Source organism: Nilaparvata lugens, chromosome 14 (genome assembly GCF_014356525.2).
Source record: "Nilaparvata lugens isolate BPH chromosome 14, ASM1435652v1, whole genome shotgun sequence".
NCBI lineage: Eukaryota > Metazoa > Arthropoda > Insecta > Hemiptera > Delphacidae > Nilaparvata > Nilaparvata lugens.
Genome location: NC_052517.1, coordinates 14,693,657 through 14,706,876, shown reverse-complemented (window position 1 = coordinate 14,706,876; position 13,220 = coordinate 14,693,657). Strand labels below are relative to the sequence as shown.

Sequence of the window (13,220 nt, the reverse complement as noted above, 5' to 3'; positions counted from 1 at the left end):
CAAGTCGATCGGTTAATTAGGAATGGAGCTATCGTGTTCACAGACATACACACACACATACACACACACACACACACACATATATACACACACACAGACCAATACCCAAAAATCATGTTTTTGGACTCAGGGGACCTTGAAACGTATAGAAAACTTGAAATTGGGGTACCTTAATTTTTTTTGGAAAGCAATACTTTCCTTACCTATGGTAGTAGGGCAAGGAAAGTAAAAAGAGTCTCCTTCATACGCCAATATTAGAGTAAAAAGCAGACTTTAGAATTATTCATCATAAATCAGCTGACAAGTGATCCCCCATCTATGCAAGCCACTTTCTGTACTTGAGAATGATACACACAAGATGTATTGGGATAGCTCTGTGCTGACTGACAGGACAGTTGTGCACAACCGGCCAGACATCATCCTCATGGACAAGACAGCCAGGGAGACTATTTTGATTGATGTTGGCATACCATATTGCCACAACTTGGAACAATATTACAATGAGAAAATATCCAAGTATCTCCCCCTGGCTGCTGAGATCAGGGATGTCTGGAAGCAGGGAAAAGTTACAACTGTACCTGTAATTATCTCTACTGTTGGAGTGATCAGGCAGAAGGTTTCAGCGACCCTCAGTCGCCTTGGTGTCTCGGCGAGTGCAAAACATGGAATTCAAAAGGCGGTTGTACTCAGCACGGTATCAACAGTGAACTCTAAACTAACTGGAATGGACTAACAACACAAAAAAAGTGAGGCAGCTGGTAAAGATAGGCAACCCGCATTGCTGTGGGATTCGTTCATTTTGTTACGCATTGGCTCTTATGGGAGAATGCATTGCACAGTCTCAATTTCTATTTTATTTCTATATTGTATGTCTTATTCCACGGAAGATTTATTTTTCCTTTATTAAGCAGTTCATTGTTAACTTTTTGAGAGCAAAAATAATGAAATAGGTTGGATATTAATAAAGAAAAGAATTTTTTTATTTGTGACCGCAGTAGTTTTAGTATTGTCAACTTTTCACAAGCATGGGAATAACTTTGGGCCAGATTTAAGAAAAGCGTATTATTTATTTATTTTCATTTATTTAACAAGGACAAATATAAACTGTCATGAAATGTACTAATAAAGATACTTTTTATTTAAAATAAAAAATTAGATAAAATACTCTAACTTCAGGGTAAGTTATTGATCAATAATACTCTACCTTTGGACGTATAACTGAATTTGAACCCCTCTAAAGGGGGTGAATTGGGGGTTGTACTGTAACTAGAATATTTTAAATGTGAACACCCATTGTGTGGTATATGGGTGTTTACATTCAAAATATTTTAGTTACTACCCCTAAGTTACCCCTTTATGAAAGGTTGGAATTCAGTTGTACTATGTCAAAAGGTCAAGTATTTGATCAATTATCCTGAAAGTAAGAGTATCATATCTATCTACAAGTGTCTCCAACTTATTTAAGGGTTCCCATACATATGACTCACTCTGTATACGAAAATAAATTACCTCACATGAAAATAATAATACAACTCAAAAAGGTTTACAGCTTAATGCCGAAAGAAACCTAATTTACATCAAAAGTATGACACAAATCCTATCCTATTATTAAATGAACAATTTCTGTTTATATGTTTATATCAAGCTATTAACATTTTGTTAATAACTTAGTTGTAAACGCAGCTTTACAATACTGTGTTTTAAAAATTGAAACGAAACTGAATTAAGAAAACATAAAAAAATTTATTCTTCATGACATTAATTTGGAGGAATACCAGTTTGTGCCAAACAAGCCTGTTGTTGTATCCCAATTGTTTTCATATTATGATCTATGATATGTATTTACAAATGAATGAAATTAATCAATTTTTGAAGCCAGAAAGGAAGAACGAACCTTATTCATAACAGACTTCACTGCAGGATTCACCCAGCAAGTTTCTACTTATTAATAAAATAAATTGTATCAATTGAAGATGTAGGTTTAAATAAATTTGGATAAGAGAGTGAGAATTGACAGAATCATGATTAAAACAAGACTGTGCAGGTAGGACAATAATTACAACAGTTTATATCCCCACAGTTTACAAAAGCTTCTGTAATTGGAGCTACCTATAATTTTCTGAAGCTGTGGTAGGTGAACATTAAAAATGCTTAGCTAGGAGTTGTTTCTCCTGTATTTGTTTTGGTATGTTTTTTCAAATAACCTAACACAGCACTTTTGTAGTCACAAAACTTGCAGCTGAAAGGTTTTTCTCCAGTATGTGTTCTGATATGTGTTTTCAAAGTACCTAACCTAGCACTTTTAAAATCACAAAATTCGCAGATGAAAGGTTTTTCTCCAGTATGTGCTCTGATATGTTCTTTCAAAATACCTAACCTAGCACATTTGTAGTCACAAAACTTGCAGCTGAAAGGTTTTTCTCCAGTATGTATTTTGGTATGTTTCTTCAAATCACCTGAATGAGTACTTTTGTAGTTACAAAACTTGCAGCTGAAAGGTTTTTCTCTAGTATGTGTTCTAATATGTGTTTTCAAATTTCCTAATTGAGCACTTTTGTAGTCACAAAACTTACAACTGAAAGGTTTTTCTGCTGTATGAGTTCTGATATGTCTTTTCATATTATCAAACTTAGCACTTTTGAAGTCACAAAATTTGCAGCTGAAAGGTTTTTCTCCAGTATGTGTTCTGATATGTCTTTTCAAATCACCAGACTTGGCACTTTTGTAGTCACAAAACTTGCAACTGAAAGGTTTCTCTGCTGTATGAATTCTGATATGTATTTTCAAATCACCTGAATGAGCACTTTTGAAGTCACAAAACTTGCAGCTGAAAGTTTTTTCTGCTGTATGTGTTCTGATATGTGTTTTCAAATTACCTAACCTGGCACTTTTGTAGTCACAAAACTCGCAGCTGAAAGGCTTTTCTCCAGTATGTATTTTGGTATGTTTCTTCAAATCACCTGAATGAGCACTTTTGAAGTCACAAAACTTGCAGCTGAAAGGTTTTTCTCCAGTATGTATTTTGGTATGTTTCTTCAAATCACCTGAATGAGTACTTTTGTAGTTACAAAACTTGCAGCTGAAAGGTTTTTCTCTAGTATGTGTTCTAATATGTGTTTTCAAATTTCCTAATTGAGCACTTTTGTAGTCACAAAACTTACAACTGAAAGGTTTTTCTGCTGTATGAGTTCTGATATGTCTTTTCATATTATCAAACTTAGCACTTTTGAAGTTACAAAACTTGCAGCTGAAAGGTTTTTCTCCAGTATGTGTTCTGATATGTCTTTTCAAATGACCTGACTTGGCACTTTTGTAGTCACAAAACTTACAACTGAAAGGTTTTTCTGCTGTATGTGTTCTGATATGTGTTTTCAAATTTCCTAATTGAGCACTTTTGTAGTCACAAAACTTGCAGCTGAAAGTTTTTTCTGCTGTATGTGTTTTTCAGCAGTTTTTTCAGCAGAGTGACGGCCAGACATCATCCTCATGGACAAGACAGCCAGGGAGACTATTTTGATTGATGTTGGCATACCATATTGCCACAACTTGGAACAATATTACAATGAGAAAATATCCAAGTATCTCCCCCTGGCTGCTGAGATCAGGGATGTCTGGAAGCAGGGAAAAGTTACAACTGTACCTGTAATTATCTCTACTGTTGGAGTGATCAGGCAGAAGGTTTCAGCGACCTTCAGTCGCCTTGGTGTCTCGGCGAGTGCAAAACATGGAATTCAAAAGGCGGTTGTACTCAGCACGGTATCAACAGTGAACTCTAAACTAACTGGAATGGACTAACAACACAAAAAAAGTGAGGCAGCTGGTAAAGATAGGCAACCCGCATTGCTGTGGGATTCGTTCATTTTGTTACGCATTGGCTCTTATGGGAGAATGCATTGCACAGTCTCAATTTCTATTTTATTTCTATATTGTATGTCTTATTCCACGGAAGATTTATTTTTCCTTTATTAAGCAGTTCATTGTTAACTTTTTGAGAGCAAAAATAATGAAATAGGTTGGATATTAATAAAGAAAAGAATTTTTTATTTGTGACCGCAGTAGTTTTAGTATTGTCAACTTTTCACAAGCATGGGAATAACTTTGGGCCAGATTTAAGAAAAGCGTATTATTTATTTATTTTCATTTATTTAACAAGGACAAATATAAACTGTCATGAAATGTACTAATAAAGATACTTTTTATTTAAAATAAAAAATTAGATAAAATACTCTAACTTCAGGGTAAGTTATTGATCAATAATACTCTACCTTTGGACGTATAACTGAATTTGAACCCCTCTAAAGGGGGTGAATTGGGGGTTGTACTGTAACTAGAATATTTTAAATGTGAACACCCATTGTGTGGTATATGGGTGTTTACATTCAAAATATTTTAGTTACTACCCCTAAGTTACCCCTTTATGAAAGGTTGGAATTCAGTTGTACTATGTCAAAAGGTCAAGTATTTGATCAATTATCCTGAAAGTAAGAGTATCATATCTATCTACAAGTGTCTCCAACTTATTTAAGGGTTCCCATACATATGACTCACTCTGTATACGAAAATAAATTACCTCACATGAAAATAATAATACAACTCAAAAAGGTTTACAGCTTAATGCCGAAACAAACCTAATTTACATCAAAAGTATGACACAAATCCTATCCTATTATTAAATGAACAATTTCTGTTTATATGTTTATATTAAGCTATTAACATTTTGTTAATAACTTAGTTGTAAACGCAGCTTTACAATACTGTGTTTTAAAAATTGAAACGAAACTGAATTAAGAAAACATAAAAAAATTTATTCTTCATGACATTAATTTGGAGGAATACCAGTTTTGTGTCAAACAAGCCTGTTGTTGTATCCCAATTGTTTTCATATTATGATCTGTGATATGTATTTACAAATGAATGAAATTAATCAATTTTTGAAGCCAGAAAGGAAGAACGAACCTTATTCATAACAGACTTCACTGCAGGATTCACCCAGCAAGTTTCTACTTATTAATAAAATAAATTGTATCAATTGAAGATGTAGGTTTAAATAAATTTGGATAAGAGAGTGAGAATTGACAGAATCATGATTAAAACAAGACTGTGCAGGTAGGACAATAATTACAACAGTTTATATCCCCACAGTTTACAAAAGCTTCTGTAATTGGAGCTACCTATAATTTTCTGAAGCTGTGGTAGGTGAACATTAAAAATGCTTAGCTAGGAGTTGTTTCTCCTGTATTTATTTTGGTATGTTTCTTCAAATCACCTGAATGAGCACTTTTGAAGTCACAAAATTTGCAGCTGAAAGGTTTTTCTCCAGTATGTGTTCTGATATGTGTTTTCAAAGTACCTAACCTAGCACTTTTAAAACCCCAAAGTCTAGATGGTACACTGATAATTTATCAGCTCTCAAAGAGGAATGTTTGAATATGTATAGTCTTCACAAGTACACGGGTCTGGCTTACCATTGTGAATTGTATAAGATATTGAGATCCAGGTACAAATACATGGTATTCATGCTAAGCGTGAGTATTATTGTAATAAAGTATTGCAGACTAAAAATAAATCACATGCTATTTGGTCAGTTATAAAAGAGAATTTGAATGTTAACGATAGAACATCGGTATCACAGGTAACTGATCTCACAAGTGATAAATTTAATAAATGCTTCCTTGATAATGTAGAGTCAACAAAACAAAATATCCAACAATCAAGACATGATATGCCATATTATTTGAAAAAATTTGTTCATGCTAGACAGAATAATATCAACTCTGTTTTCTCAGTTGGCCATTTCAGTGTTGAAGAGGTCTATAACGCCATTTTTTCTCTCAGTAATAGTATGAGTTTGGATGTGTATTGTTTGAATTCTGCTCTTTTAAAACTTGCTGCACCTTATATAGTGGAGGTATTGTCATATTTATTCAATCATGTGTGAAAGAGGGTGTAATTCCTGTGTGCTTGAAATTGTCAAAAGTTATTCCACTGTATAAGAGAGGTACTAAATCTGATTGTAGTAACTATCGACCAGTGTCAATCATACCAATTATTGCTAAGGTTTTGAAATATTGCTGAATACTCGATTAGTTAAATATTTTGAGGGTGAACAGCTTTTTTCAGATAAACAATATGGTTTCAGATCCAAAAGAGGAACAAATACTGCAATTCGTAATTTTGTGAAAGCTTGTGTGGATGCTTTAGATAGTAGAGAAAAGGTCATGGGGAGCTGGTATGATATGAGTAGAGCATTCGACACAATATCCCATGATATATTGTTATATAAATTGAAATACTATGGCTTTGATCGGTTTGCATTACAACTTTTTAAAGAATATTTGTCAGGGAGGTACCAATCGGTTTATTTTAATGGGTCCTTTTCAGCATATCTGCCTCTCAAATCAGGGGTACCTCAGGGATCCATATTAGGACCCACATTGTTTATAATATATGTTAATGACTTACCATTAGCGATAGGAGACGATAGAGTGAATGCATACATGTATGCTGATGACTTGGCAATTCAGGTAAATAATAAATGTTTAAATTCAGTTGAACGTTTTATAAATGATGCAATACTGTTATAATAGACTGGACAGCAGCCAACTCACTTAGTCTGAACAGCAACAAAACCCAAACGATGAATTTTTCCTTGGCTAATTATTCAGAAAATGGGGAGGTGAAGTTTTGGGTGTGACGTTAGAGTCAAACATGAAATGGGGCATACACATTGAAAATATAAGTAAAAAAGTTGCTAGGGGTGTATTTCTCATCAGGAAATTTAGACCTTTTGTCAATGTTGATGTATTGCTGTCAATTTACTATGCACACATTCAAAGTCATTTGTCATATGGCATAGTGGTTTGGGGACACTCGTCTGAAATGAAAAAGCTCATGATTTTACAAAAAGAGCTGTGAGAGCTATTTTTAATGTCCACTGTAGAACTCATTGTAAACCTTTGATCAGAGAGCTAAGAATACTAACGGTTCCATCTCTTTTTATTCTTGAGTGTCTGTTGTATGTAAAAAGTTACATGCATGAAATGCAGACAAATAATCACATTCACAATTATGGAACACGCCAGAAGACATTGTTGCATAGAAGTCAATGTAACTTACAACTAACTCTGAACAGTTTTTATGAATTTGGTAAGAGAATTTATAACTTGTTGCCAACGGAAGTCAGAGAATTAAATATGAGCAGTTTTAAAAAATGCGTGAAAGACATGTTGTGTGAGCTTTGTGTCTATAGTGTTAATGAGTTTGTAGAATGTTTGACACTTGATAACACATCTATGGACATATAGAATATTATTGTTGTTGTCCTGTTTTTATATTGTTGATTTGTTATTACTATTATTATTGTTAGTGTTACAAAACGTTACCATACTTATTCATGTATTGATGAATGAAGAATGTTATGAATTGTAAATGTACCTGACCTTGTTATACAATTTGTTTTGTAATGACAATAAACAATTTTGATTGATTGATTGATTGTTCTGATGTGTGTATTCAAATTACCTAACCTGGCACTTTTGTAGTCACAAAACTCGCAGCTGAAAGGCTTTTCTCCAGTATGTGTTGTGATATGTTCTTTCAAATGACGAGAATAAGCACTTCTGAAGTCACAAAAATCGCAGCTGAAAGTTTTTTCTCCAGTGTGTTTTCTAATATGTCTCTTGAAATGAGACTGTGGTGTTTCATAGCTACAGTGATCACAGCTATAGAGCTTTGTATTTGTGCCAACCACAGATGACTCAGTGCATTTTTCCACTGGAGAGATTGGATGCTCATTCAGTCCACCCACTTCTGTTCCATCGTCTCGGCCAGATGTGCTGCAGTTTGAAGGCCACATCTCTGGTTCACTGTTCATTGAACTTCCTTCAGCCTCTTGCTCATCTGCAATCATCAATCATTCAACTTGTACATTATGGGGAAACAGGATATTATATAGTTACATCTATGTTTGGAAGTGAGTTTCGTGTTATCACCTTCTATAGTAGAAATCTGTGTTCCAAGTCCTCCCAGCATATCTGATACAACATTATCAATTCTTAATTCTCGGTAATAATGATTAATTTCAAATAAAATATAGTATCTTTTTTGTCAAGAGGATATTTTTTGTAAAATTTGATATTAAATTTTCATGAAGTTACATAGAGACAATGATAATAGAAGTTTAAGTTATCAGATATAATAAATGATATTAAAGGAGTTCAAATTGATGAAAAGTTGTAGGCAATCATCTTTGGATAGATAAATGCGATTTTATGGAATATTCTGAACATATGAATATTCTGAATATTCTTGACTGGTGGGATTGCCAAAATGAGCAAACAAATTAGTGTGAAGGATATTATCAATAACGATCTTATTATGCAGATTAATGATCTTGAACAATATGGTAGAAAAAATAACTTGGAAATTCACTGTCTTGATGCAACTCATAGGTCTCCGCTCAAGGATTTGAAACACATAGCTGAGAAAATAAACTTGAACTTTAGAGAAGTGCTACTCATAGACTACCTGTCCTAAAAACCACCGCAAATTCATCAGAAAATGTTCCTGTGTTGATTGTGCAGTTCATTTTGAAATTGGTTCGTCCTGAATGGCTTACTAAAGGCTGTACAGCAAAACTAACAAAATTCTAAGAAACCCGTCAGATAAATCAGTATTATTTAATGAAAATCTCACAGCTTTTAATAAAAGATTGTTCGTGCAAACCAGGAATAAGGCAAGATCTCTTGGTTATGAGTTTGTATGGACCTCTCAGGGTAGAATTTTTGTAAGAAAGGAACCTCAGGCACAAGTAATTCGTATTAAATGCGAATCAGACCTTGACAAAACTATTTAAAGATATTGTACTTGTAGTGCTTTGTAGTTACATTATTGTTTTCTTATTCCTGTTATCTGCTATTTTATCTCTTTTTATATAATGTGTATTATCACCCTATTCTCTATAATGCATGAACATACTATCCCAGGTAAACTCAAAATTATAATTACAATCCCCTTTTAATTAATCAACAACTACAATCATAATTGACTATGATTTTCAAATTGAGGAGATGGTTGAGCCATGCAAAACGTTCCCGACAATCGATAGCTGGCTTGCTGATAAGAGCGTCCCTTCCTTGTTAGCTCAACAGATTAGTTATCCATTCAAAATTATCTACCTTGAAATTAGATCATTGAGACAGAATTTTGACAAATTTACTGCAGCTATCTTTAATGCGAATATTGATATTATTTTGTTATCAGAAATCAATATCGATCCTGACCTAAATAGCCTTTCTCAAATAAATGGTTATAAAGCATTTGCCAAGATATGGCATTGAATCATGGGTAAGTGCAGCCAATTATCTTTTATCTAGAGTTTGACGAATACTATTGAGAACATTAAAATACTACCATCATTACAATAACTACCATCATTTCTTATGTTAATAATATTGATCCATACAACCCACGTAGCTTACAAATATTCTATCATACCTTATCGCCCAAACATTTCTATCTTTTCAAAATTGTAATACTCCACAAAGAAAATTTATACTATAGACTCCTTGCTCCTCCCTCACCCTACAATTTAAGATCTCCGTCAATATATGTAGTTCCCAGATTCAATAATATTTATGGTAAAAGATTCCTACATTATGTAATTCCCTAATTATTAAACAGACTTCCTCCAAATATTCGTGATTACTCTAAGAGGGATGTAATGTTGTATCTCAATAATAACAGCACAATCAATTTATGAAACTAATAATATTACAAACGTACACATAATTTAAGAAACATCAAGTTAAAAAATGACAGCATATGCTTACATTATTAGAATTTTTCAATTTTTGCTGGCTGAAGTTTTAAGTTTTTCCTTTTATTGTCACTGCCACCTGCCTCAATGATAAAAATGTACTATTACTTGTGTAAAACAATTTCTCCCTTTTCCTTTTTATTTCATTCCTTTCTAATAAATTTTTATTTTTCCATTTTTTTATTGATTCTGTATCAAAATCTGATGTATATTTCTTATTTTATTTTTGCATTTTGTATTAGTTTTCTTTCATTTTTTACTTGAAATCTTTGAAGTGTAATATTTATTTTGTCTAAGTTTAGCCTATTTATCTTTTGTAACTCATTTTTTTCTTAAACTGGGCACCCTCCGAAAAACCTTTGGGTTTGGCAGGACCCTCAACTGTTTGTATTGTGAATAAAAATTTTGATTTGACATTACATGTAACACACTACACATCTGTTCCATAGATGTGCATGGTTGACATGTGGCAGACAGCCCATTCAGGAGTAGCATTTACACAGGAGTCCCACTCCCAAACATCAAACCACTTTATGTGAGAAAGCTGGCTACAATCTTATCACTCAAGAAATGAGTGTAGACCCTGGTCAATCAATAATTGATTAGTAATAGAATGCATCTCACCATATGCATCCTCTTTGATGAAGATCATGTTGTAGCCAGGGATTAGATAATGTTGTTGGCTGTTATCATCTTCCACTGCAGCTGGTTGCTGGCTGCTATCATCCTCCTCCTCCTCCTCCTCCTCCTTTTTAATAGTAACAGTCGCCATCTGCAACACATACACATTCACAATCAATAGCAGGATTATTATTATTCACAGTGGTTGATGAGGGGGGATAATTTTAGATTACTAGCAGACTGTATTGTAGAAGGGTTGGTATAACAGTAGGTGAATAGCTTTTCTATGATATAAAATGAGAATACAAATTGTAGGATTTAAAAGTGGTATCCACTAAGAATTATTGCAAAAATCCATTGACTACAAGGTGTTTTTTTAATACTGTTACCCAGTATTTAAATAATTTATAAAACAGAAATTCAGATATTAATCAACTGCTGAACTTGAGATTTTGTAGAAATATTGTTTGTAAAAAATTACTTGAGATTTTGTAGATTGTATGAAAATATGGCCAAAGTCTAGGCCCAGTGCTGAAATACTTATCATCAAATTGTTATTATTCTACTCATTATTATTCTGATAACAAGCTAGATTGATTAAATTTTGGCTCCGATAAAGCACTATTTAAACCAACTTTATAGGCTTAGTTTTAACTTGATCAACAATTTTGTAGCCCCTATACTATGTAGTCCCTACACACTATAGTGCGGTCCACGTTATAATGGCAGTGGATAAAGATAGAAGAATAGCGATACCGATTCTCTGCATTAATTAATTATATTTCTAAACTGTCAAAAACATGATTGGCATCGTTGTGGACATAGAAAAGGATAGTACCACTGGCTTTGTCGAATGATAAACTAGGATAGCAAAACCAAAGTTGATCAAATACTGTCATTATAACGTGGACCGCACAATAGACCACTGTCTATAAGAAAATATCTCATTATTATTTTCATTGCTATTCCAGTGCTTTCCTCTCATATATTTCTCGACTCACCTACAATATAACAAAAATATGATATTAGATTCTAATTTTTGTGGCTGATCCAGCAACAAAAAATCAGGTTTCATTTTGAGTGGAAATACAGCACTGTTGATAAGTGATGAACTTGATAGAAATATAGAGGAGTTATTAGAGAAGTGCAAATAATTATGGCCTGGACACACACAACTGCACCGAGCCCGCGCCACAGTACAACCGAGTGTCGGACGTACTACGGCGAGTGAGAAAACATAGGCTTTCAAACGTTTAGTGACATATATACTACCATACTGCGTCAGCACTGTCAGTCACCATGATTGTTTCCTGAGCGGTGCCTGCACTGTCACAGACTAGTTCAGTTTACTTTTTGATGGGTACAGTGCGACTTCGTTTACAGTGAAAAACTTATTGAAGAGATACTGAATTTTTCAGTTTTGTACGATCAAATTGATGAGAAATATGGTTGAACAGAAGAGTAAGTTAAACTAAAAGTAAAAGTAGAACCAAATAAGTTAGGCCAAAGGTATAATAGATATAATATGATGAATAATAAGATAAACAACAAAAAGGATAAAAGTAGAACCTGTTACTGTGTCTTAAATTTCAAATTTGAAACTATTTACATGTCGGTGCAGTAGGCAGAAGATAACAATTTTATTGCTTAATACCTTAATACCTTCAGCTTCATCCATTACCCACAATTATTGTGGGATCGATGGCGTCAAAAAATCAAAACATGTACAAACACATGAGAAAAAAAACTGTAACAGTTCAGATGGCAGTGATCCAGTGCTCATGCTCTCAATAAAAATTCAAATTATCACTCATAAATTCGTTCACACTGTAGTATGCCTTTGCACACAGTAGCTTCCAGACGGTTCTCCTGAAGGTGGCCTCATCCAATTGCTTCACACTATTAGGCAGCTTGTTGTAGAATTTCAGGGCTGAAATCCTGTAACTGGCCTGTGATCGGTGGAGGCATCTCCTGGGGAAATCCAACAGCTCACTGCGCCTGGTGTTGTTGCGGTGGATGTCACTACGGGCAACTAGAGTATGCTGTATCTTCTTGACATACACCAAGCACAGGAGGATGTAATGGCTGAAGACAGTCAGTACACCAAGGCAAGCAAAGATGGGCTTGCAGAGGGCAAGATGATCGCTGCCTGTTATAATTCTTATAGCCCTCTTTTGCAGTCTCAGCACATCAGCAGCCCCTGCTGAATGACCCCACAGAAGCAAGCCATAGGTAATGTGGCAATGGAAGAGCGCATGATACATCATTATCAGGTACTTCTCAGTCACCAGGCCCCTCATCTTGAGCAGCAGAAAGCAAATGCGGGAGAGTCGACTGGTTACTTGCTGTATATGACTGTTCCAGCTGAGTTTGCTGTCCAAGACAAAACCCAGCAGCTTCACTGGATTCTGAGGGTCACACGGCTCACGTGACAATCTGCAGATGATCCTTTGGGTCTTGTCCTCATTCAGCTGGAATCGATTAGCCAGGAACCATGAAGTGGCAGACTGAAGATGCTCCACAGATGCCTCCAAAACCCACTCAAGCTCAGCACCCAATGACAGTAGAGATGCATAATCCGCGAACATCAGAGAGGAACCGTGGTCGTCGAGGTCATTTATCATGACAAGGAACAGTGTAGGCCCCAGCACCGATCCCTGAGGAACACCAAAAGTTACCGGAAGTGTCCGGGAGTCAGCACCACTGAGGGAGACAAGCTGAGTCCTTCCAGAAAGGTAAGAGCCCAAGATGGAAAGGGCAGAGTCTCTAAGACCATAAAAGC

The 13,220-nt window shown here is 34.7% G+C and overlaps 2 protein-coding genes across 2 annotated transcripts; both read right to left on the bottom strand.

Moving 5' to 3' along the window:
• Positions 1 to 2,120: 2,120 nt before the first annotated feature.
• Positions 2,121 to 3,321, bottom strand: LOC120354201 (gastrula zinc finger protein XlCGF17.1-like). The gene has a single exon (XM_039440860.1). It carries the CDS (start codon positions 3,205 to 3,207, stop codon positions 2,152 to 2,154), a length of 1,056 nt encoding a protein of 351 aa, XP_039296794.1. The 5' UTR covers positions 3,208 to 3,321; the 3' UTR covers positions 2,121 to 2,151.
• Positions 3,322 to 7,501: 4,180 nt separating this feature from the next.
• LOC120354204 lies at positions 7,502 to 13,214 on the bottom strand. The gene is made up of 2 exons (XM_039440873.1): positions 10,442 to 13,214; positions 7,502 to 7,899 (listed from the first exon to the last, which is right to left on the bottom strand). Exon 1 carries the CDS (start codon positions 13,060 to 13,062, stop codon positions 12,226 to 12,228), a length of 837 nt encoding a protein of 278 aa, XP_039296807.1. The 5' UTR covers positions 13,063 to 13,214; the 3' UTR covers positions 7,502 to 7,899; positions 10,442 to 12,225.
• Between the last annotated feature and the right edge of the window lie 6 nt (positions 13,215 to 13,220).

What these genes read in the sequence shown, in the direction of transcription:
- LOC120354201 (XM_039440860.1), bottom strand. Translation starts at nt 3,207, where the DNA reads ATGAAAAGACATATCAGAACTCATACAGCAGAAAAACCTTTCAGTTGT.
- LOC120354204 (XM_039440873.1), bottom strand. Translation starts at nt 13,062, where the DNA reads ATGATAAATGACCTCGACGACCACGGTTCCTCTCTGATGTTCGCGGAT.